This window comes from Corythoichthys intestinalis, chromosome 3, assembly GCF_030265065.1.
Source record: "Corythoichthys intestinalis isolate RoL2023-P3 chromosome 3, ASM3026506v1, whole genome shotgun sequence".
Taxonomy (NCBI): Eukaryota; Metazoa; Chordata; class Actinopteri; order Syngnathiformes; family Syngnathidae; genus Corythoichthys; species Corythoichthys intestinalis.
Genome location: NC_080397.1, coordinates 29,129,269 through 29,156,307, shown reverse-complemented (window position 1 = coordinate 29,156,307; position 27,039 = coordinate 29,129,269). Strand labels below are relative to the sequence as shown.

At 37.9% G+C, this 27,039-nt stretch overlaps 1 protein-coding gene across 1 annotated transcript; it reads right to left on the bottom strand.

The window, feature by feature from the left end:
- On the bottom strand, window positions 1–27,039 carry cep78 (centrosomal protein 78). The gene is made up of 17 exons (XM_057831925.1): window positions 26,899–27,039; window positions 26,656–26,726; window positions 26,302–26,571; window positions 22,172–22,347; window positions 22,012–22,084; window positions 21,117–21,220; window positions 20,672–20,846; window positions 20,485–20,598; window positions 17,099–17,163; window positions 16,924–17,014; window positions 16,712–16,829; window positions 14,527–14,608; window positions 14,304–14,459; window positions 13,925–14,002; window positions 9,344–9,486; window positions 3,303–3,456; window positions 1–1,513 (listed from the first exon to the last, which is right to left on the bottom strand). The coding sequence occupies exons 3-17, from the start codon at window positions 26,561–26,563 to the stop codon at window positions 1,028–1,030; spliced, it is 2,277 nt and encodes a 758-aa protein (XP_057687908.1). The 5' UTR covers window positions 26,564–26,571; window positions 26,656–26,726; window positions 26,899–27,039; the 3' UTR covers window positions 1–1,027.

Here is a 27,039-nt window from a genome sequence, read left to right as displayed (position 1 = left end):
CCCTTTCTCCTTTATTTATTTATTCTCATTTAAAATGTCAGGGCTCTGTGTACTTATCGGGGCATTGTTAGAGGGAGCATGCATGGAATAGAAAGGTACAGTATTTTAAATTAACACAAAAAAATCTGTATACAGTCATACCTTTAAGTCTCAACTTTTGAATCTGTCCATTGCAGTGAGTGACCACTGTCCCTGAAAGTGTCCACAAAAAAAAAAAAAAAAAAAAAATCAACAGCCTTCCGTTGTGGTATAATTTGCTAAGAAAGGACATTATCACAGTCAGACTGTTTACAAAAAAATGTCACGTGTATTGTCACCCACTGTGTTTCTTTTGTTCGATCTTACTGTTCCCTCTTCTGTTTACAGACTGTTCTCACTCCATAATGCCACAACCTATCAGCAGAGTCTGAGGAGAGATCATAAAGCAGGAGTACAGTTTTCCCACAGAGAGTGAAAGTACAAAGTAGAGTCTGGCACTGTGGTCGCTCATGATAACAGTAAGCTTGACAGGTCTTGACACGCAAACAAGTGTGGGATCTTTGATAATTCACATGTTAAAGTGATCGCCATACACTATAGTTAGAACATGAGCTTGCTCGTCACTCGAGGCATTAAGACACAAAAGCAGGAATAATGGTATAAAGTCATTGTAAACAATGTTTTATTAAAGAAGAAGAATTTGGGTTTGCAGATAAACAGTGCTAAAGTTTCAGTCTAAATCAGGAAGCTGGTTCTATAGGAGACACACCAGTTCAGTGACAAAGACAGGTTTGTATGTTTTCTTCCGTGGTGGTATAGAAGTATCTAAAGCTCCGCTACGATCAATTCCAAGTGTGTACACAAGGCCAACTCGTGGTCTGCCACTGACGGTAATAGATGTGTCGTAAAATTTGACGGTTGTCCAATCTATTCAGCAGTTGAAATGGATTTGACGTCTATCGTCATCATTGGCACTGAGTGAGTATTAATAGAGATTTGCAACTATCTGAACAGAAAACTTGAAAAATAGCTTCGATTGTTGGACATTCTAAAAAAATCCACCATCTGGGTATCCTTGCAAAGTCACCATAGAGGTGATTTCCTCCTCTGACGTTTCTGACCCAGATCGTTGTATGACACCCAGCTGTTGCGAGCCTGGCGAGTGCGCTTGGTTACCTGTTAAGTTTCTAAAGATATCGCCTGCGCTCCACCTGCTGTTAGAACTATGGCTATGAGCAGAATTGCTGTGACCAGAAGGACGATGGGAACCGCTGTTTCTTGAAGCCAGACAACTTTCATGACGGGAACTCTGGCTATGGAAGCTGTGCTCTGAACCGGAGTCATACTGAGTTTCGGGTTTAAAGAACTGATCCGACTCCTCTTCTCTTATGACGCTTAAGTCCACCTGTGCTTCAGCAGCCTTTCTGAAGTTCATGCCCAGTGGTCCCTCCCGATGCGATGGCATTTTGAGAGAAGAGGCACATATGGGGGTCTCAATGATGTCACCTATGCCATCAGGGTGAGCAGCAGCGGCCTAAAAACAGTGGAAACCAAGCGTCATCATATAACTTGGGCTGGATTTACAATGTACCATTCGTACCTTATCTGGGCAAACTATCATTGGCTATCTGCTGAAAAAGACACACCTGTTCATGTTTCATTTTTGGTGCTCTTTCTATAACATTCTAAGATGCCGTATAAGATATGGCACCAAAGTCCTGGCAGTAATTGGTGTGAAGTATGATGTAATGATACACTCGTACTCTCAAAATTGTTGGCACTCCTCTGTTAATGAAAGGAAAACCTAGAGTGCACTGAGAAATAATTAGAAAAAAAAAAAAAAAAAAAAAAAAAAAAAAAAAAGTACAATGCATCCAACTCTCAAAATTGTTGGCATTCCTCTGTTAATGAAAAGAAAACCTAGAGCGTGCTGAGAAATAATAAAAAACAAAACAAAACAAAAAAACAAGTACAATTCATCCAAAGCATTTAAATGTTATGTTATTTTAAAAATGTATTTAGTTCTTAACGTGAGTTCAACCGAACCCAATGGGTTCGACGAAGGTTAAGATGCACATGGCCCCATTTTCATATGATGCCTAGACCAGATTTTGGACTGGTTTGCCCCCAAATTATAGTAATTATTAATTTCTAGTCCTCTATTGGATGGGAAGGGAAACTAGTTTGCTCAGTGGAAGGTTGACTCACACTGGATATAAAGAAGTATAACAGACCTACAGATAGCATGGACTCAATTCTGACCAGTTTAAAAACATACTTTCAAAGTAGGATGTGATATGAACAGGAATTTGCCAACATAGTAGCATGCTAGCTTAGAAATTGTATATCAGTTTTAAATCTGAATTAAAAAATGCTTTACTATTTACTGTAATTTCGAAGCATTCAGTGAATGCACAGGTCAAACTCGTGGGCTTCGGTACCTTTAGTATGGTTGAACTAAGGACGTCCTGATGCCGATTTCTGATCAGTTTTTTTTTCTCATGATATAGGTATCAGTGTCGGCAAAACCTTTTTAGACCAGTAAAAATAATGACAAAAAAAAAAAATCATGTAACCAGTAAATGATGAATCGTATTTTCTGTATTAAATCGAGCCCAGCTCGTACCCCCTCAAGAAATGCTATGTTTACAAGTATTATAAGATGCTCTTTAGTTTAGTTTAGATCATTAGTTTCTAAAGAGCAGTAGTCTCACACAGCAGACATATTTGCCCAGTGGTTTGATTTACAGCAGCCGAAAAGCACCATGATACTAAATACAAACGATGAATGGATTCAAATCAGATTCCGTCCGATAATCCAAAAATAGCTGTATTGGGCGCACATCACCATCAAATAAGAATCACTGATTTAGTTGAAATTGACTGTATAAATATGTCCTGATCACTTTTTTTTTTAAGCTATGCTAGCCCAAGTCACCCGATTTTGAGGACCTGCATGTATAGAGTCCTGATCTGATTCCGGCGAAATGTGTTATGGAGGGGAAAAAGCACATCCAAATATTTTTTTTTCCCCCCGCAGTTTGAACAAACCTATCCCACCATCAAAGCTCATGGTAGCTAATGGCTAAAAAGGTAATTAGTAGACATCCTTAAAAGATGCCTACACAAAGTGTTTGAAATTGCAAACAAAATTGCGGCAAATATATATATTTTCCCCCCTATTAGACAACTCTAAGAAGCTCCAATTTCAACATAGATGGCACAAATGCAATATTTTTGTACGTAAATGCAGGTTTGTCAGCAAGTTACAGAGGATTTTCCTCCTCAAAGAGAAAAGCACCTATTATAAAAAAAATACTTACTGAATTTTGCGTACGAATATCGTCATAATGGCATACACTTGATGCTGCTCCATTCCGTTGGGTCTCAGGTCCAAGTGTGGAGGAGAGCTGCGGTTTTCCCAAAGGCGGGAAATCTGATGTTTCAATGCCAGCCATTGATGCTAGCTGACCTAGGCTAAGAGAGGAAATATGAATGAAATGGTAGTGAAGTACAGATATCTTACCTGCGAGCTATATTGTAATGAAAACATGTGTACCCGCAGCCATGTTTCCTAGTTATTTTGTTCCGGTTTCAAACAGCCGCCTATGGCCAAATAGGTACGAACCGTACTGCCGCCTCTAATACTCAAAATAGATTGGAAGTTTAGCCCCGTCAATGGCAGCCAATGAGATAAATAGCAATCATGTAATTTAGGGATGGGAACCTCTGGGTACCCCGCTATACAAGGGAAGCTCACGATAATGATGATCTTACGGTATGGCGATACAACAATTATTGACACATGGGTGAGGAATTCATTCTAGGATATTCTAAAAAACAACTAATAAGTCATAACAATAAAACAAGCTTTTTGCCATCCTTCTGCTGTGAATTGGAATGAGTTTATCACTAGTAGACGTCCAATCCATTTGAAGTGGTGGGTCCCTCCCACAAAAGGAATCACGTACTAAAAATTTTACCATTCATCTGTAAGATGAGCTAATCAAGCCTTTGATATTAGCTATTATTGAATAATATGTAGCAAAAAATAACAGAAGTGAGGGTTTATTTTTCTAGACTTTTCAAACCAAAATTTGTAATGAACCATACGTTTACACAACATTTTAGCTAAACTTTAAACTGGATTACATAAGGAGCAGACTGGACCTCAAATTCAAGTGGGGGGGGAGAATAATTAACAAGTTTGGACAACTTATGCACGTACAGCACGTACAAACATGTACAGTGTATTAAGAGTGTAACATCATTTGAATTCATCCCGAACAGTCGCGGTACTGGCATCACGGTTCGGTGCACGCAGTCAGATGGCGAATATCAGTAAAACTTTTTTTAAAATCCTTGTCTGAGTTTGTCCTCCTCCACTTTAGTAGGCATTCATTGAAACACTGAGTATTTATTTTTGCACTATTTCAAGAAATGTTTTCAGTTTTGAAATGATTTGCACTTTTGATTTTAGCCAATAAAATACACCTCATGTGGGAGTGTATGTTCACTTGTAATGGTTTACAATGAACTGTGAATTTAATTGTTACCACAGTCCATCCCTACAAAATGGGGTGTGTTGATCATTTTTGCACTTAAACTGTGAATTTAAGAATGTTACAACAATAAAACCACAAATTCAAAAGTTTGATGATTAATAAGAGCTGCTTTTTAGTTTCAGCCAGTAGGACAAACTTTTAATTGCTGTGCTTAGAGCAGCAGCTATCTATTATTCAATGAATGTATTAATTTATGAATTAATTAGTTCTAATACTCGGATTAGGCCAGTAAACAGGGAACTACGGCGTCAGTCGAGGGACAAAACACACTCATTGGCTTGATTTCTAATTAATTTAAAACTCGCCATTAACACCTTGTGATGTATTTCAATAACTAGCCCAATTAAATTCAAATCTGTCCACAAATAATAATAAGAAACAGGGTCATTTTCAAGTGTTTTCCCTCACAAGGATATACTAGTACATGATCAAACAAACTGAAAATGCTTGATGCTCAAAATGAAACTACGGTAATTTAAGTGCAGGTTGTAAAGCACGGGAAGCCAGTCAGTGACTTTGATGATAAAAAAGCATCTCTTGCACAATGTCATTGCACAGTCACCTGTTGTGAGTTTCATCGTACAATTTCGTGCTGATGCGTTTGAAATGTTTATATTGAAGAGCATAGAGTAAAACGCACCTTACGATATTTTCTAAACATTTCATTTAATGTGTATAAAGCACATCGAAGGTTTAAAACTGAAAATGGAACTGATTAAAAAGTTTAAATGTGGTTTCTAGTTTAAACTGATATGGAACGTATTGCCACGGTTTTTAATGTTCTGTCAAGTCAGGATTGCTTCATCGTGTATAGTCTGAAAATGATCACATAAAACACTGGTGGGGATTTATTGCATTCCAATGAAATGCTGATCACTGACAGATTAAGATTTTGTTAAGATATGATGTTAATCTTTTATTGAGAAGAGATTAGGGGCTATTAAAGGCAATCAGATGTGTCAAAACAAAACTAAAGCATCTAAAAGAGGGTAGGGAGGCAAGGTTAGGTGACACATACTTGCGGTTTTCTTTTATCCGGCCCACCAAGCATTTGCACTATGAACTGAACAACCAATGATATTATTTATATTTTAAATCCATTTTCTCCAAAAAGTTATAAATTATTAGCTGTATATACAGGGTGATTGAAAAGTAGCGGTACTTATAGTTGCTTCATACGTTGTAATTAGGCATGTGCCAGTATTAGATTTTGACTGTATGATACCGTTAAGCAAAAATACAGCGGTTTCACGGTATCGCAATTATAGCTCTAAAATGTACGAGTAAATAAATAAATAAAAAATAATCCATTGAACAGGATTTATAAAATTTGTGACAACATATTTGCAATTTGGAACATCGACATGAATATAATGTTAAAATAAATAATATAACAAAAAATAAAAAACTGAAATATTTGAAATAAATTTGAACTTATATACTAAACTCACAGCTCAAGTTGCTAGAAAATAGAACAAAAATATTTTCTATTAAAAAAGTAAAAAAAAACAACTTCTAAATAAAATATTTATATATATCAGGCACTTCACTGACTTTAAAGCTCCATCTCAACATTTTTAGACTTGCATATTGTCATAGCTTTCTCTCAGTCCAAGTTATGATGCAGGAATGTGAGTATGTTCACTTTTTCTGGGTTAATATACCACTACTACCATTAATATTAAACTATTAATGGAGAGCGAGTGTGTCACTAACGAGCCACATTATCTGCCTCGTTAATATGCTAGTTACATGACGTCATAGTATTTGTTTTAATATCGATAGACACACTAAAAATGCTGGAGAGAACTCTCGTAGCTGGTGGGAAACGTAAATGACAGCGTTTACTTACCTCAAATTATGTATAAAGTGACGGATGATGGTCACATAAATGTGAAATCAGTTTGAGGTGTTGCTACCCCCCCCCCCCCCCCCTGCAGCCACCCTCCGCGAGCAAGTCTTGACGTCGGATGTCCTTCCTCCTCTAAGCCACGGCTGTCTGCTTCTTTTCGGTAGCCAAAATACTCCCATACAAGCGATTTTTTTTTTTTTTTTTGGGTTAGAAGAAAAAGCTCACCACTGTTTTTAATACCACGGTAAACCAGCACATGCCTAGTTGTAACCTTTTTGTGCTTGTTCCCAAATGTATGCCAATCAAATCAATATTTTCTTTTCTTTTCAGATAGATTATTTTTTTTGAAGGCCAGTTTTTTTTTATAAGGTGCCATTTGAATGTAACCGAGTGACCACTAATAGAGGGGGCGTTTTGTGCTAAAGTTAGCCCTTAGCCTAGCTTTGCTAGCATAATAACTAACGTGACTTAGGATACTTGATGAGAAATCTAAATCTTACACATAAACCTGGTCAAATGATTCAATTAATTCCTTTATTATATAGCTTTAACTGAGTGGACACGTTATCAACCACACTGAACGTAGCGCATAAAACTGCAAAATCAGATTTTTATGTTACAAAAAATAAAACTGCTTATCACAGTTGAATTTCCTGGCTCTGGCGTGATTTTATCGCAGAAAAGTGATATCGTTAATAGATGAGGAATTTTCTTAAAGGGACACTAACACAACAGAGTGGACAGTGACACTGAGGATAAATGGAAAACCCTTAAAAAATTAAAAAATTAAATAAAAAATACAATATTTTTATTTAAAAACAAGATGATTAAAAGTTTATCTAGGACAATGAAATGATAATTATTTTGAAAGCTCACACTGGGGATAGATCAAAATTCTATAACCTTTTACCAGAAGAAAAATTACATTTAAAAAATTTTGAATTTAGGAGCCAGTCCTCGAATTTATAATTGAAGGCAATTGATAATACTATTGTTTCATTGTTTAACGTTTGTGAAAATACAGCTTTATTTATACCAGGGACACAAATGGCACCCCACTAAAAAGACCCTTAAGCTTTAACAGTTTCTTGTGAAATCAGTTAATGCGGTTCCCTGGTAGTAATCCACATAAAGAACCATTCTCTTTTTTTTCTCCCCGTTTTAAATTTATTTTTTGTCCTGTTCAGCTGCTTAGACATGGAGAATAGTAATGAGTGTCCTAATGGCTTAAACAGTTTTAATGTATCATATGTGAGTTTGAATACTCCCATTGTGGTCGTTCATTACATTTTATTTAATAGGAGAAAGCAGCGAGCAGGAAGGGGTTATGGGGGCACAGAAAGGAAGGAAGCAGACAGAAGAGGGGAAGAACAAACAACGACAACAAATACAATTTTACACACCTATTCAACCTATGAACATAGTGGTGCTATCGTTAGCCAATTATATTTACCTGTGGACACCATGTGACACCCTGTAAATCTATATTTTGGTACCCATTGAGCTCATTAGGTCACATTAATAGACATTTAGTACTATGATCAGTTGTAAACAAAACAAGTGGTTCATCATTTGAGAATTCAAATAATTTAAAAAACTTTAACACTCTCTGCGATACGGAATATAAATGAGCTGCATCCTCTTTTGGATTTAAAAATTTAGTGCGCAAACTGGAAAGAAAGACTCTCCTCTCCTCCTAAATCATAGCATTGATTATTTTGTGCTCAAGGGTCTTTGGCATGTTTGCTAGTAAAATGGACCATTTTTTTGATACCCTGGAAGCATCAGAATGAAAAAGAAACCTCAGCTTTAGCTTCCACTTTCATTATGTCTAGACCACTCATGAGCAATGACGCGAATAGTGAATGTAAACATCATGAGGAAGGAAGTCAATGGCCTGCCACCTCCGCCCAGAACAGGTGCCACAAGTTTCATTTTGAGTTCATCTATGAATCAAGAGGAATTATTTTAAACCATGTGGCCTGCATGTTTCACATATTTTAAGGTCATCAGTTTAAGGACAGGAAACTTGCTTTAATTCATTTTATGATCCATTTAATTGTGGTTTGTAATGTTTGTTCTTGAATTAAGTTTGTTTGTATAGCACATCACAAAAAAAAAAAAAAAAAAAAAAAAAAAAAAAAAAAAAAATGCAAAATGAAACTATTACAAAAAGTAAACAAACCATCTCACATCCTTCAGCAGTACTTTCTCCAACTAGCACCCAAATGAAAGACCAAGGTCACTGGTGAGTGGGAGAAACCACAAGAAAAAAAAAAAACCCACAAGAAAAAAAAAAAACAAAGGGAAGTGATTAGAGAAACAAAGTCGGTTGCAAAAGCGAAAGGAAAGGTTGATTGACCTCCAAGTTTGAGCGTATATTCTTTCAAGAATATATTAATCAAACACATTTTTAAACTTTATAGCATTTCACTTTGTGTTTTGGGGCCAATTTAATCCATAATTCTTTATTTTGTCAATTATGCGAATTGCAAATTTGCAACAAAAGTTGTGATGATGATTACTGATTTAATGTACTTAAATTAAAAACAGGTTCATTTTAACAGTACATTAATTTTTTTTAAAGCAGTTAAAGCATGACCACTTGCAGTCTGATGAGAGCCAATAGAACTTAATCACAAAACTAGCCTTTAAGAAGGTAAAATACAATATATAGCGGTAACTACAGTTGCAGTTTAAAGTTATGTGTGACTGAACTGCGGCATGACATCCGTTTTCTTAAATAAATGAGGTACCAGAATCGAAATGGATATATATTCTTTTAAATAACACTTTAGAATCAGATTTGGATGTGCTTTAATGTAAAAGCTATTTCTAAGCCTTTTTTAAATGAGCATTTAGAAAGAGTGGATGCCAAAGTAAGGCAGTTGTTTTCCACTGCCACAGCACCGTGGGAATAGAAATATCAGGTAATCACATGACTCACCCAGCATCCTTGACGAGATCCAGGAAGGCGTGGAACTTGGTGAAGGAGCGTTCAATGCTCTCCAGAACATCTTCATCTTCCAGGGCGCTGAAGTTAGGCGGCGCGAGGTTGTTATCACGAAGACGAGCATTTTCCAGCTCAACCTAAATGGAAAAAAATATGAGGAAGAAGTCTTTTCAGAATTGTTGTTCATCACAATGCTAAAATCAAATCAATAGGAGTCCAGCACATTTGAAAGGGCAGCCCACTTCAAATGGATTGGACCTCAATCTCCATCAATGGTAGTTTAGCCATTGAATTCTAACAGTGGCAAAACATTATATTGATAAAATTGATACTTTATCTTCATTGCATATTGTCAATGGAGGATTATGAGCAACGAAGAAAAAATTTGAGCAGGTGTGTCAAACTCTCTTTTGTCACCCGCCAAGTTCTAGTTCTTTCCTTTAGAGCGGTATCATGGCTGCAAACTAAGCATGGGACGAAAGACATAAACTCACGATACGATGCACTTCGACATGCCAGGGTCATGATACGATATCAAAAGAATGTAAAACAAAGTAATTAAACTTTTGGGGGTCACATTCTGTGGATTTCAGGCTGTGAAAGAATTATCTCGAGCTCCTTAAATACTTTCTAGACAAACAATGTGGGAAAGCCGTTATTTCTACATAAAAATTAATAACAAATGATCCCTATAGCACTTGTTGGTTCATGTAGTAACACAAGCACATTTACATTTTCTTAAATAGCCATAGAAGTCCCAACACTGCTGACTCTTGGGCTTTAAGACCACTAGTTAGCACCATAGAGAAGCAATTTTTTGCAGAGCTTCATTGCTTCACCAAGCTTCATTTGGCCATCACTGGTCAATGCTCAGTGCTCACTTCCCTTGGGAGAGCGACTTCTGTTGCCACCTGCTGTCAACACTGTTGTTTTCCCAATATATTGCAACTTATTCCTCCCAGCATGCAATGCAGCACTGAGGCTAGAAATAACTTGCAAAGTTCATGTTCTCTGCAAACTATTTATTCAGTTGTTCCATTAATTGCTAGTTATGCTATTTAGTTTGTTGTCATGTGATAATTTTAGTTTTGTTTCAAAACCATGAGTTTGCAAGATGTTTCAAACTCACCTGCAAGCACCTGGTACTACTTGCCATTGTGCAAGAAATGGGTGGAAGCCTGTTTTTCTGCCTACTCATTATGAACAGAAGTTGACCCTTCCTGGCTCATAAATGCCACAAAATGGCTCATGAGAAAATTCCTAGATCATTAAAACGATCTGGCAAAATCATTAATGGGATATATAGCTCAACTCATGTGGCAATGCATATAGTCTATGTAAATCGATCCATTTTTTTTCCCCAAACGCGATGCTTATATATTTTGTCCCGAATCTAATGCAAACCCATGTAAATTTATGACATTATTAACTCTTTGGCAACTATTGATGGTGGTAGACGAACCAGATCTGTTTTGAAAATGAACTGTTTATATCTTCACTACACAATAACTATGATATAAGGAAAACTAAGAAACCAATCAACCTTCCTCCTCTTCTAACAGATTTAATGTTATTTCATAATTGAACTCATTGGCTACCATTGACGGAGATATTTCAATGTCAGCTGCCGGCAGTGGCATTGAAACACTATCAATAAAAGCCAGCAGTCATTGTTCAAATGGATGTGATATCCATCGTTGTCAATGGCAGTGAATGAGTTAAATATACACAAGAAACAGTGATATCTTGTTGTAAAATCAAAAGCTGGTAAATAAATTTTGGGGAAAAAAAATCCATTTAGATAAAATTGGGTGGAGCGGGGGGCTTGGTAACAAAAATGCTTACTCATTTTTAAAAGGGACAACAATTTTTATTTTTGGCAAGAAACCCGAATTTGAGGCACACAAAATGATGCGGTGGGCCGGATCTGGACCACGGCCACGACTTTCACACCTATGGTAGAGAGCGTCACGATAAAGCTCACTATATACCGTATTGACCAGAATATAAGACTGTATTTTTGCATTGAAATAAGACTCTAAAAGTGCGGTTCGTCTTATATTCGCGGTCTAGATATTATACCCATTCACGACGCTAGATGGCGCCAGATATCATTGAAGCGATGTTCTGTCATGACAGATCTCAGCTACTCTCAAGTTTAAGCAGTTTGCATTATTTTATTGCAATGTTTTTCCTTATTCAGATTTGTTTCAAGACTACAGTTACAGTAACACTTCTTTCATGGTTAATACAGTTATTGCAATTTTGTTGTTTTATCACAATAGATTGGTTTATTTACGTTTCAAAAACCAGAAGCCATTCATTTACGAATGTGATTGCACTTTACACATTTAAATGTTCAGATATTAAGATTTGAATGAGGCAAAATCACATGCTTTTTGTCTCAAATATATTGTTATAATCATTTGTTTCAGATGTACTGTAATTATTTTCTGTATAAAAATTAATTTGGTGTTCAAAAAGTCTTTTTTCAAACTTGAGTCTTGAAAAAGAGGGGGTCGTCTTATAATCAGGGCAGTCTTATATTCGGGCCAATACGGTAATTTTGTCAGGAAAGTGAAACTGGCGTTGATGAATAATAGCATAAATTAAATAAATTACAACCCTCGAAATGCCCTCTTTTTTTCTGGAAAAAAAAAAATCAACATGCCTCAGGCCTTGCTGTGACATCAAGGGGTAGAAAACTCCAGTCAACAGTAGATTTAAAGAAAATGTCAGGTAAATTAATTCATTCATTTTCCATGCGCTTTTCCTCACAAGGGTCGTGGAGGCACTGGAGCCTATCCTAGCTAACTACGGGCAGTAGGCAGGTTACACCCCGAACTGGTTGCCAGCCAGTCGCAGGGCACAATGAGTCAGTGGCCTGTGATGGTTGGTTATGTAGCATTGTTTCCCCAAGGACCACGAGCAGCAGGAAAAATGGATGGCAATGGTCAGTCATCAAAACATGAAATAAAAGGCTTTTTTTGTTTGTTTGTTGCTATTTAAAAATAGGCTTAGTGCCCACAGCCAGCAGTCACCATCAGCAGGCACCAACAACAGCTTGATGTGGATCATGAAAATGTAACCTACAAAAATAAAACCTCAAATTGTATTATTTTAGCAGTAAACTATGTTTAATCCAAGTAAATATTAATATAGTAAAACAGGTAAACATGAGAGTAGGACACTGTAGTCATTTTCAGGTGCTGCTCCCTTACTAGTCTGCACATGCAGTTGTAAAAAAATATTATAAATAATATTCTTGCAAATTGTATTAATTTAGGGGTAAACAGTTTGTCTATCTCAAAGGAAAAATACAAACAAAACGTAAACTTGAAGATATGACACTGTAGCGCAAGAAAAAGTGGTACAAAATGGTAGGTCATTTTCAAGTGCTGCTTAGCAAAATGCAGTTGAACAACAGATTAAATGAAATGACTAGCTCAAAATGAAACTTAACCTTCCTGTGTCAGCCAATTTAAAAAAATTATTACTTTCCACATCACAGTTTTACAGTTTTACACAGACTTACATGCCCGTCATAAAGTGGGTTTTATGGTTGTACAATTACTTGATCATCAGTGAAATCTTTTAGTGGATGCCAGGAAAACACTTTCTATGGCCAAAATGATCGATATGCCCCAATACCTTTGTGTCTGAACTGGACACCAAATTCCCTTTATGTGTGTACTGTGTGTATTATGCAATAAAAATGTTGTATTTACTCATATTTTATATATTGTCCCTGTGGGCAAGAATATTGCCACCTCTGAAATAACTCAGTTTCAGTAATTTAAAAACAACATCTCCTTTGAGTTCCCCAAAAATTTTGTTTTGGTATTATACCTTCGATTGGGATCACGCATACTTTATATTTCGCACAAACATCAACACAACTGCTCCCAAATATTATGTTGAATCGCTAGTTTAATATGCTAATGTATTTACACTGTCAAAACCTCACCATGAGCCAATGTCATCCCAATTACAATACCACACCCTTACACTGACGAACTTTACAAAAAAAACCGCTGTGTTACATACTCTAGCCAAATGTATTTTCATTGATTGGATGAACAGTCATTCATCCGCTCTTCCCAGTAAATCAATTGAACGTCTAGCGTCGTCAATGGCAGCCAATGAGTCCCCAGTCACTACTAAAACTACACTAAAATATCAAATAAAGCTTTTTGGTCGATTTTGTGTTTGTGTGTTTTCTGATTTTTTGCGGTTTTTTTGTTGTTGTTTTTGTATGTATTTGTTTTGAGCACAACATACAGACAGTACTGGAACAATGCGTCAATTTCGTGATTGATCTCTAGCGCCCTCTGCTGAAAAATTTCTGTCATTACGATAGAGGACTTTAAACCCCTTGCAGTTTAAATGGATTGGATGTCTATCACCGTCAACGGTAGCGATGAAGAACGATCTGAAGCAAATTTATGGAAGTGTTGGGAGGACATGCAAACTTAACAGAATTGTTGATTCATGTTTGAATCCAAATTTAATTATATGAATTATTCAAAAATAATGAAGCTAATACAGTTGAAAAATGTGATGACATGACAGTACCTCTCTGAGATATGATTCCGCTTTGAGCCTGGCTCTGCGCTCCTCTCCCAATCTCAAACGACATTCCTGTAGCGCTATCTACAGGACAAGATTGACAAACAACGTAAGCAATTGGGTTAGGGGTACAACTCTGTTGTACGATGCCGCCTCAAGTTTAACTTTAGAATATTAATGAATTAGAATGCTTGTGTCAGGTTTGTTCTCCTGCAGAAACCATCTTAAAACAAAAAATATATTTCTCACCCCCAATCTTTTTCCATTTTCATAAATTTTTGAAAAACACCAGGGATACACTAGGGCATCGCTAAAGAGCAGCAAGCGGCTCTAGAACCACGGTTTGCTGACCCCCGGGTTAAATGTACAATGAAATACCGCTAACCTGCATACGTTCCAGTCGACGATCAACGTCACTGTCCTGGCGGCTTCCATGTAATCTTTTTTGATCCCCTGCCACCACTGCTTCAGCCTCTTCTTCGTCACAATTCTCCTCTTCCTCCGAACCAGATGCAAATGTAACCTTCACAGTGGACGCTGCCTTATGGGTTCAGAAATGTGTTTGAATGACAATATTTCATCTAAAAAGTACCAGTGTAAATCCATACTTGGCCTCCAAGATTCAGCTGACTGGCTTCGTGAGGCCTTACCAGGAAACTACAGTTCTTCGCATCTGCAGGAGGAAAGCCTCTAGAAAAAAAAAAAACAGCTAAATTTAAAACTTGGGGCCACAGGCCATCGTGTCAATACATGTTCTAAACCAGGGGTGGTAAATGTATGGCCCGCAGGGTTGTTCTGCCTAACAGGCACGTTGTAGCTCAATTAAACTGTACATACAAAATCACATGCTTCTACAGGGTGGGGAAGAGAAACTTGCTTATTTAAATTTGGCGCCCTGAAGCACTGACTGCTCTGAGGATGGTAGCGATTGACTTATTTGAGAGGGTGGGGCTTAAAGTTTGGTTCTTAACCTGCATTATTTTTTTGTGTTTATTTTTCAGGGACCCCAGCGAGAATCATGGAGTGGACCAAGTTGGAACGCGCTTTCGCTGTTGAGGCATTTTTTTCAAGCAAACAATAAAATCGTGTGGATTAGGTTCCTGCACCATAGCTAATTTGTAGGGATGAAATTTCAATCCTTCATGGAGGATTCGTCTCACAGAACGAACAGATAACCCCAGAGCAGATGCGTGTTTGCGGGCGGACGGTCCGGGAGATCTCAAAACAGATCGTCTCACTGTGTCAATGTTTTGGGGTTACCTTGCTGTTTGTGGGAGGCCAGGTTTCTTTTTCTTTACATCATCCGTTTCCCTGAAGTTGTTTACCCACGAAACGACTGCCGGCCAGGAACACGACCGCTGGGGCAATACTGAAATGTCTACGGAATGCACGGTGCATTGCGACAATTGAGCGACCGCTTGAAAAAAATGCCTCAACAGCTAAAGCGGGTACCAACTTCGTCCACTCCATGATGCTCCCTGGGGTTCCTGGAAAATAAACACAAAATAAATAACGCACGTTAAGAAACAAACTTTAAGCCCCACCTTCTGAAATACGTCCATCCCTACCATCCTCAGAGCAACCATCGTTTCAGAACGCCAAATTTAAATAAGTTGCTCTGCTTGTTTGTCATTGGCACCGTAAAACCATAGAATTGTGTGATCGAGTGCGTGCACTACTGCATTTGGCCCACTTTCATGTCCACAGTTACATTCGTTCAGTCGCCCCCTCGAGGTCAAAATGGATTGGACGTCTAGCACCGTCCATAGTAGCCTATAATTTAAGAGGGAAGTCACCCAAAACAACATGAAGTGGCACCAAATCAACAGGAATTAACCTATGAATGCCCAAAAAAAAATCAACAGGAAATGATCTAAAGTTTACAGGAAGTGACCACTAAGTATCCTAAAATTACATGAATGTGACAAAAAATTAACACATTGCCTGCCATTGACAACGATAGACTTTCATTGCACTTATACTAGAAGGACAGGTTGTAAATGCTCATCTTTCAATGCCATTGATGACGACTACAGACGTCCAATCAGTTTTGACTGGGAGGGGGCGAATGACCAGTGAGTTAACTTATTTGGGAAAAAATGAACTAGTCTGGCTCATATGAGATCTAATTGCCAAAAATGTGGCCCGCGAACAAAAATGAGTTTGACACTCCTGCTCTAAAATCAGTTACATACTTGTTGCTAACCCTATGAGAGTGATCTTGTCACACCTGTAAAAATACAGGATTTTCGTGGTTTTTCTAAATTTCTGTGAAAGAAACTCTTAATCACTTTGTTTTCTGTGATTTGGTGATGCTGGGGGACAAAAGCTGTTTTGCCTAATGGCAGACCACATTTCTCATGAGGACCTGCGCATGTGTCGTAAAGTCCTGATCACCTGCAGTCGGACTTAACCACATATGTGTTTCCAATGTCTTTGTAAAGGATAAACAATATTATATGACAATGTAACAAATGGGGAAAGGGGTTTGTCTTAAGGCACGTAGGACATTTGTAGTTTTTTGTGTGGCAGGGTTCCTACTATCCTCCTCAAAATTGCTTAGTGCCAGTGAAAGTGACCCCCTAGGGCCGTAACAGAGGTGTCATTGAACTACTTGCAAGTCGATGTTTAAGCACAAAAGTTATGTTTAATGAAGGTTGAAAAGTTAATAACTATTGCTTTAAAATTCTTAGATTGCAGAATCCGCTATGTTATCATCTTCAGCCAGTGGATAGGCCTATACTGTCCATTTTTATTTTAACTTGCTATAAACTAGCTTTATAGAAGTCTCACCGCTGGCGTCCAGCACGTGCAGCTGAATGTTGAGGCCCATGTCTGCAGCGGGTGGCAGCCTTTTGAAGCTGACTAGAGACTGAGCTTTCGTTTCGAACAGAGGTCACTTTCTGTGGGGCTACAGCATAGAGAGCAACGCCAGAAAGTTACATTACCCTCAATATCAGGAGATCACAGAAGACATTGTGCACAAACTTGACTATAAATTGCACCAGTTTTCTCTGTTGACGCCCTAGACGACACATGCCGCTTAGAAGCAGAAGCTTTCGGTGGCTCTTTGGCGGCTGGCGTGAGCCAGCTGTACTACAGTGAAATAAGCATTTAGTTATTCATCTTATTTTGTAACAATTGCTTCATTCATATTGGACACTAGCCAAAACCACTCACCTCTGGTGCTTGTGCTTCAGCTCTCATTAGTGCTTTCTCTATTATGGTCTTAATTATGGCATTGTCTAAAAAAAGAGCAAAAAAATATTTTTAGCACTGAAATGCAAAAATATCATGTCTTCCAAACTGTTTGTTTTGGTTTCATGAGTTGAGTTTTATTTTTCAAATGAATTTGGCTGCGTTATTAGAGAAAAAAATATAGACCAGTATAATAGAGTTGGGACAAAATATCATTTGCAGATATATCGCATACGAATCGTCACGATACGCATTGTGTTCTAAAAAAATTGGAGTGCAATATACAGACTAGAACAGATATGCTGCCATATGAATTGAGCAACATAGTCCATGGTTTCCCCATACACAAAAAAATTGTGGTGCACCGCCATACCAAAATAAAAGCCGCCACACCTTGCAAATGAAATCTCTTTTTTTTTTTTTTTAAAGATGCATTCAATGTATAATTTAACATGACGTCTAAATGAGTATAGAGACCTCATTATTTACGCACTATTTGCCATAAGTCTGCAGACATGGCATGTCAAATAGAAATTGTTCCTTCACACGCTTTATTTTGAAAATCATATTGGTTCTCTTGTTGTAAAAACGCGCCTGACTGTCGAAGTGGAGTTGCAAATCGGGAGAAAAATACACAGAAAGACGTTTCAACTTAATACATATAATTCTGGTTTAAGCTTGTGAAAACAACTTTAATATGGACATTGATGTAACTTTTAAGTTCATGTCGTGCCTTTGACCCGAATCGTTGCAACCTAGCATAATATTTGTTCGTTGCTGATGTCACAGGTTATCATTTCAGATGATCATTTTGTAGTAGTAGAAAAGTTCCTGAGGAGGAGGGTCAGGTAACAAATAGGCTATTATTGTTGTGGGGAGGTAGACAGTCACATTCAGAAATATTCAACTAGCTTCTGAAGCTAATTAAATATTAACGTGAGCCACTGAGGTGCCCTTCAGTTCAGAGTAGTAGAAATAACCAAATAGTTTTGGCAAGCCTTGTATTTTAATGTTGAGATATAATGTTCAAAAACTGAATGAGGCAAGATCACAACTGGAGAGTCAGATCAGGAAGGCGCACTCAGTCCAGGGAAGGAAAACTAAGATAAAAAGCAAATACCTGTACAGAGCATATGGCTGGGACCCAACATGGGCAGAAATCGCAGAGTTCAAACCCTGGCCTTAACACAAATCAAGGTGAGTATTAAGAATTGTGCAACTATTATGACTAAAATTGTATTGTTTTAACCGACATTAAGGTGTTGAAAATCTTTCAATGCTAATAATATGGCACATTCCTTCCCCCCCCCCCAAAAAAAGAAAAACAGATTGCAAATTTGGATTGAAATATTTTTCATCTCATTGAAACAGATCATTATTTGCAATATGGACTAACTTTATAACAATCAGAAAAGTAACTCAAACAAAGACACTTCAGTTTTAACTTAAATTGAATTGACTAATGACTGTGAAAACGTTGGATTGAAACAGTGTAGTCTTAATGGCTAATCCATTGAATGGGTTTCAGACTATGGACCTGGTCAGCATGATGTCAAAGATGGCATTACAGAGTGATGAATGGGAGGGCTGGACCCTTGCTTGAGCCAACTGTCGGCCATTGCGATGACCGTGCCCATCTCAACAGTGAACTGTGAGAGCTATTTCTCTGCAATGAACAGAGTAAGAAATTTGGTCAACTTTACAATGTACAGAACTGTACAATGTAATTTAGAGATCCTTGTGTGTCTTCGTTTCCTAGATCTTATTATTATTTTATTCTTGTGTAGGTGAAGACAAACCTGAGGAACTGGCTGCAGGGGTACCATCTGACAGCATGCCCCAAATTGACCACCTATTGCTGATTTCCCTTATGAAAGAGCCCTCTTTTTTTTTTTTTTTAAATCCAGGAAAATCAAGTGCAGGCAGGATGCAAACTTTGCAAATAGATCTTTGTTATGGTTTTTCTTGGGGAAAAAAAAATAATGTCATATGAAACAATTTCGCCGCAGCACGCTGTCTGACTCCGATGCAGCCCATCATCACCACCAACACAGTTTCAAACAAATCCTAGGGGAAACCCAGGAGTCCATAATATCTTTCTCACAAGTAGCCTAGCACTTTAGTGAGGCTCTTGAGGCATAAACGCTCAACTAAAACTCCTGCTTCATAATGAATAGGCTTCCACACACTTCATAAACAATGGCAAGTAGAAGCGTGGATTAAATCAAACGTCTTTCAAACTTTCAGTTTCAAAACAAAACTAAAATTATCACATAACAACAAACCAAATAGCATAACCAACATTTAATGGAACAACTGGAACACTAACTAAAGAAATAATTAGCAGAGAACACGAACTTTGAAAGTTATTAATAGCTTCAGCTCCGCATTGCATGTTGGGAGGCAAGAGTTGTAATATTTTGGGGCCACAACAGTGTTGACAGCAGGTGGCAGCAGGTGGCAGCATTGAGCAAAGATGACCAAATGAAACTTCTTCAAGCCATGTAGTTTTGGATCTAATTGGCTTTTTATGGCACTATCAAGTGTTGTAAGTCCAAGAGCCAACAGTGTTGAGACTTCAATGACTATTTGTTGAAGAAAATATGCATGTGTTTGTGTTACTGTATGAACAAAATGCAACAAGTTCTATATGAATATTTTTGGATTCATTTTTATCAATAAATAATAGACTTCCTACAGTGTTTGGCTTTTTCTGTCTTTCGTGGAAAGTTTTTCACTAGCTCGAGATAACATTGTTCTACTGCCTGAAATCGACACACAAATGTTTTTACAGTTTTTCCAAAATGAATTACTTATTTATTTTACATTTTTTGATAACGTATTGTGACCTTGGGATATCGAAATCGACACACAAATGTTTTTACAGTTTTTTCCAAAATGAATTACTTATTTATTTTACATTTTTTGATAATGTATCGTGACCTTCGGATATCGAAGTGCATCGTTCAAGTGTATCGCAATATACATATATTTGGGTATCTGAAAAATGTCAGCATTTCAGCAAAATTGCAAGTGGGGCAAGGAGGCTAAGACTTCATGTTTCACTGCCATTGACGGAAATGGATGTCATATCCATTTCAACTGTGCAGTGAATGATCACTGCCAGCCATAGCAATCAAAATGGATTTGATGTATATCGTATATTTCTATATCCCCTTCAATTTGAAAAACAAAAGATGTCAAAACAGCGGTTTGACACTGAATAATGTGAAAACATACAAAGGGTGAACATGTCTTAACTATAATTGTGACAATGAACATAATAGAACTGAGAGGTAAAACACTACAATTAATACAGATGGAATTAAGGTGCATGGAGGGAAAAAGTTGATGTTATAACATCTTACCAACTAAAGGATTATTCCGGATGTCCAGCACGCATAGAGTAGAATTTGTCTTCAGAACTTCCAGCAGACAACGAGCTCCTCGATTGGAAATGCCACATTTCTGAAGGTCCACAGCTGCCCAGATCATCCCAAACACACAAAAAATGTCTTACATCTTTCTTTGCCTTCTCCCCCCCCATCTCCTAACCTTTAAGCCAGACGTCTTCGGCCAGTTCACGTGCCAGACGAGCTGCACCCAGGTCCCCGATCAAAGTGTTACAGTTGAGAGTGAGACGTCGGAGACCACCCATACCCTCAAATTTTGGCTGTTGATACCGCAAGGATTGTGCCCATGCGGAACCATGCCTCTGTATTCCCTGATGCTGAAGCAAAATAAAGGTTGTGTCATTTGTCAGGCTCGTCATTGTTATGAATTCTTTACTATTGTTTTTTAAAAGACATTTACATTAGTTGGAAAGCATTTAATAAATGCTGCCATCTAACATAATGCCATCTAATATTTCTTCAGTAACAGGAAAAGTAGTCATCCAAAAAAATCTAATCAAGTACAAGTAAAAAAGTATTCAGCGAAAAGAATACTTGAGCAACGAGTTTGGTTTAGGAAAGCATTATGGTAAACTATCAAATTTCACCTGTATGATGTTGACGAGATGCTCAGCTCCCCTCCACGTAATATTGCACCCTGAAAAATCTACTTCTTTGATTCTTGTAGAGTATTTCACACTTTGGCAAATAACTGAAGGACACAAACATAATTACAAATATGTAAAAAAATGTTCAATATTTTAAGTTTATGAAACATGGAAACAAATCAGGGGATTACATACTGTATTTTTCGGACTAAGTCACAGCTATATTTCCCACAGTTTGACCAAGGGTGCGATTTATACATAAAATTATTCAAAGGAAGCACGACTAAAAAGACAAGTCGGTTCTACATTCTTTTTTTTTGTTAGAAACCTTTGAAAATAATTCAGGATTATATTTTTAGAACATATTTCGGTTCAAATCGCCATTGTTGTTTAGGTCACAATTTGTTCTGGTGGCGCCGGCTATCTGTAGCGATGAACTCAACAGTTCAGCCTTTCCAGTTCGAGCCAATGCGCAACAAAAATAATGAATACTGACCGATACATGAAAATGAAAATGAAAATCTAACTGGAAACGTAGACAAACTGCAGGAGGAATCTTTAGTTGGTCACATTCGATGGTAAATGTTAAGTGATTCCAACGCAGATGAAGAGCATCTGCTGCACTTCATTTCTGTAGCAGTCAATGATAGGCTACTCATTTAACATCGTCTATATACTACATTTGCTTCAAACCATCATTTGTAAGTACACACATAGGAGTGCTTTCATGAACTCAATGAGAAGATAAGCCACGAAAGGCAACTTATACTCCGGTCTGACATACATATATTTTATTTCCTTCTTTATAAAGCATTTCTTGCGTGGTGCAACTTATACCGCGAAGTGACTTTCCGTCCAAAGAATACAGGTACATTATACACAAGTAATCTCTTACCCTCCAGGCCCTCATCAGCAATAGGACAATTTGCCAAAGAAAGAGCTTCCAAGGAAACACTTTTTGCTATACCCTGAAAAACAACCATTTCAATGCTTCAAAAATAGATAAAAATAATTTACTGTAGAATGCAAGATGCAATTTTTTGGTCTAGTTTTACCTTTGTCAAATTTACAAGGTCTCTACTCCTCAGCGGCAGCCCATTAAGCTTTAATATCTTCAAGTTGGGAGAGATGGACAGACACTCCTTCAGGGCCTTACAAAACTTGAAAGTTATTTCTTTAGAACGTAGAGCTGGGACCTTTTTCCTGAACAGTGACTTGTAGTACCTTCTATCTGTGATGAAAAAGAGCTTCAGATTAGAGCTACCACGATTTATTAACTGACAAACAAATATTGACAGTTTATTACTATAATATTTTTGAAATAATGACCTAAAAAGTATCCATGTCATCTTTTTTGGTACTTTCTAAAGCAGCGGTTCTTAACGTGGGTTCGAGCGAAACACAGGGGTTTGGTGAGTAAGTCTATGGGGTTTGGCGAAGGTTAAGACAAAGACTTCATAATGATATTGACGGGTCAGATTCAACCTTGACTGCACCACGCCTTCAAGTAGGGGGCCATTCCACAATCCGCTTCAGTTATTCGCAGTCGGTTGCAGAGACACATTCAGCGATCCAACGCCGGATTTATGTTGGAAAAAGTAGGAAAGCTATACCACATACAAACAGGAAGGATGGTCTCAGGAGTGATTTGTTCAAGGATTCAAGGTAATTATAATATATATATATTTTTTTAACAAGAATTTCCAACGTAAAAAGCTCTTTGTTGTAAGGCTGCCACCACATTGTCTAACAGACTAGCATCACTCTTCGACATATTTACGTAAAATAAATGCTAACTACACGTTTTTTTCTGCTTCTAACCAAGAATCGAGACTGTTTTACATCCATATCTATAAAGAATTCAGGGATTTAAGCATTTATACACAAGAATTTTCACTGCAAAAGCTCTGTTTAAGTAAGGCGGCCGCCATATTGACTATCGGACTAGTATCGTACTTCGAAATATTTACGTAAAATAAATGCTAACTGCACATTTTTTTTGTTGCTTTTAACCAAGAATCGAGACTGTTTTACGTCCATATCTATAAAGACCTCAGGGATTTAAGCATTTAATCACAAGAGTTTTTGCCAGAAAAGCCATTTACATATGGCGGCCGTCACATTGACTGAAAGACTAGCATCGTACTTCGACATATTTACAGTGGGGAGAACAAGTATTTGATACACTGCCGATTTTGCTGGTTTTCCCACTTGCAAGCCATGTTGAGGTCTGTAATTTGTATCATAAGTTCTCTTCAACCGCGAGGGACGGAATCTAATACAAAAATCCAGAAAATCACATTGTATAATTTTTAAATAATAAATTTGTATTTAACTGCATGAAATAAGTATTTGATACATTACCAACAAGTAAATATTTCGGCTCTGAGTTCTTTTTTAAGAACCCCTCCTGTTCTCCACTCATTACCTAACTGCACTAACTAAACTAACTAACTAAATTAGTAACTGCACCTGTTTGAACTTGTTACCTGTATAAAGACACCTGTTCACATGCTCAAACAAACAAACTCCAACCTCTCCACAATGGCCAAGACCAAAGAGCTGTGTAAGGACATCAGGGATAGAATAATAGACCTGCACAAGGCTGGGATGGGCTACAGGAAAATAAGCAAGCAGCTTGGTGAGAAGGCAAACACTGTTGGAGCGATTATTAAAAAAATGGAAGAAGTTCAAGTTGACGGTCAATCTGCCTCGTTCTGGGGCTCCATGCAAGATCTCACCTCGTGGGGCATCACTGATCATGAGGAAGGTGAGGGATCAACCCAGAACTACACGACAGGACCTGGTCAATGACCTGAAGAGAGCTGGAACCACAGTCTCGAAGAAAACCATCGGAAACACATTACGCCGTCATGGATTAAAATCATACAGCGCACGCAAGGTCCCGCTGCTGAAGCCAGTGCATGTCCAGACAGGTCTGAAGTTTGCCACTGACCAGCTGGATGATCCAGAGGAGCAATGGGAGAAGGTCATGTGGTCGGATGAGACCAAAATTGAACTTTTTGGTCTAAACTCGGCTCGTCGTGTTTGGAGGAAAAAGAAGGATGAGTACAACCCCAAGAACACCATCTCAACCGTGAAACATGGAGGAGGAAACATCATTTTTTGGGGCTGCTTCTCTGCCAAGGGTACAGGATGACTGCATCGTATTAAGGGGAGGATGGATGGGGCTATGTATCGCCAGATCTTGGCTGACAACCTCCTTCCTTCAGTGAGAGCCCTGAAGATGGGTCGTGGCTGGGTCTTCCAGCATGACAACAACCCATAGCACACAGCCAAAGCAACTAAAGAGTGGCTCCGTAAGAAGCATCTTAAGGTCCTGGAGTGGCCTAGCCAGTCACCAGATCTGAACCTGATAGAAAAATCTATGGAGGGAGCTGAAAGTCTGTGTTGCCCGGCAGCAGCCCCGAAACCTGAAGGCTCTGGAGAAGATCTGCATGGAGGAGTGGGCCAAAATCCCTGCTGCAGTGTGTGCAAACCTTGTCAAGGACTACAGGAAACATTTGGTATCTGTAATAGCAAACAAAGGTTTCTGTACCAAATATTAAGTTTGATTTTGGTGACGTATCAAATACTTATTTCATGCAATTAAATGCCCAATCTATTATTTAGAAATCATACGTGATTTTCTGTTTTTTGTATTAGATTCCGTCCCTCACAGTTGAAGAGAACTTATGATACAAATTACAGACCTCTACATACTTTGCAAGTGGGAAAACCAGCAAAATCGGCAGTATATCAAATACTTGTTCTCCCCACTGTACATGAAATAAATGCTAAGTGTACGTTTTTTGTTTTTTTTTGCTTTTAACCAAGAATCGAGACTGTTTTACATCCATACCTATAAAGGATTCAGGGATTTAAGCATTTATTCACAAGAATTTTCACTTAAATCTCGGTTTACATATGGCGACCACCACACTGACTGAGAGACTAGCATTGTACTTTGACATATTTACATAAAATAAATGCTAAGTGCACATCTTTTTAGGTTGCTTTTTACCAAGAATCGTGACTGTTTTACGTCCATATCTATAATGAATTAAGAAATGTAAGCATTTATTCACAAGAATTTTCAACGAAAAAAGCTCTGTCTGTGATGTCAGCTTTGACAGCCACGCCAACAATGTAGGCCCCCTATTAATCGGCCCCGCTATAGTTAAGAAATGCAGAGGAACAAATGGGACAGAATGAAACATATAAATACATCTTTAGGGCATGGTAACCATGCAGATAAATGCGCTATATAAGTACTGTCCATTTACCATTTAAATAAATACCTAACGCAATACTAGGTAACTTTTCAGTGTTGGTCGATTTTAGCAACGCAGGTGGACAAAATCAGTAGTTTTTTGCTTTATGGAACATTTCTGTTTCCAGTGGCTGTGTGAAGGATGAATAGTTGCGGATAAACAATAGCATTTAATGATGTCGATAATAAGAAATGTTTGAGTTTGTACCATCGGGCAAAGACAATGCCAGGCGAAATAGAAAAGGCAATGAAAAAAAATTGCCATTGTTTTTTTTCATTTGTGATTTTTAATGACAAAAAGTACAATGACAAAATAAACTTTTATATTTTCATTTGTTTTTTTAATTTTGGCACTCCTGTGATTCCATATGTTCTCCCATAACGATCTAATCCCCCTCCCCCACAAATTATTTTTAAACAACAATGAGGAATTTTACAGTTCGAAAGGCAATTTGGTATAACATTCAAACACCGTGCTGGCTTTATTCATGTTCTTTTTCTTCTTCTTTAATTTAATGCTTTTAAAGACATTAAGACCTTACAACAAATTCTGATTTTTAGTTTGAACAGAACGTTGCATCACGTGAACCAATTCACATAAAAGTTAGCATAAGTCAATAATACAGATTTATTTTGCTTTTATAATTTCTCCAGAAAATTAATTAGGTTCATATTCGTGAGAAATGTGGCTCTTACGCCCGTTCAGTAATGTTCCGTTTTATTAATATCCAGTCCCCGGCAAAATGTCCATGCAGATTATGCTGTCATATCGTCCCTACCAATGTTTGGACCAAACCTACGCCCTTGATTTACTGTATATATATATATATACATATATATGAGCCGAAAGCCCCATTTTAGATGCAAAGCTAGACCATTACTCCAAGATCACTGTTATGAAACATATCTTACCTGCATCTCCACACCCGTGGCTTGTTTGGAACGTGCTAATAATTGCAATGTGGTGAAGGTGTTTATTGATTGAGATGGAGTCCAGGATGGGGGACCAATCTGCGAGTTTGGCCCTGTCTCCATTGAAATCCAGGATGCCCTTGTCTATGTGCATTTTCACAACAGCGAGGGGGGTGGATCCTTGTTGGGTGCAGGCATAGTTGTAGTATTCCGTGAAGTTGTCGGCACCCTGCCTCTTCATCTGAATACTGTCTTGGCCCATTCCTTAGACTGAAAGAAGAATCAGTCATGATCACTCATTAATCAATCATGATTCAAGATTCAGATGAGGGCATGGTGATCCATTACACTCACAATTGCAGAGTCACTGAATGGCAACTGAACCCGAACTGCCTACACCGAAGTCAGGCAAACGCATTCACTGACTGTAATAAGGAACAGCACGATTAGGTTTGAAGAAGATTTCGTTTCTCGGCTCACACGTCGTGATGAAAGCAGAGTTGTTTACAACGCGGCGCTAATGCTAAACGGAAAGGTCTCACCACGTAAAATGTTATACCATATGATATTCGTTTACATTAAATGACTTTGCCATACCTGAACCTTCGAAAAACAATTGTGGCTGTTTCAGTACCGGTAACGAATATGTTTGGCGGGTTCTGTTATCGAATGTAGACGGGAAGAGTCAGTGGACGTTTAAAAAGTGACGCCACCTTCTTCGTCGTACTCATGTACGTT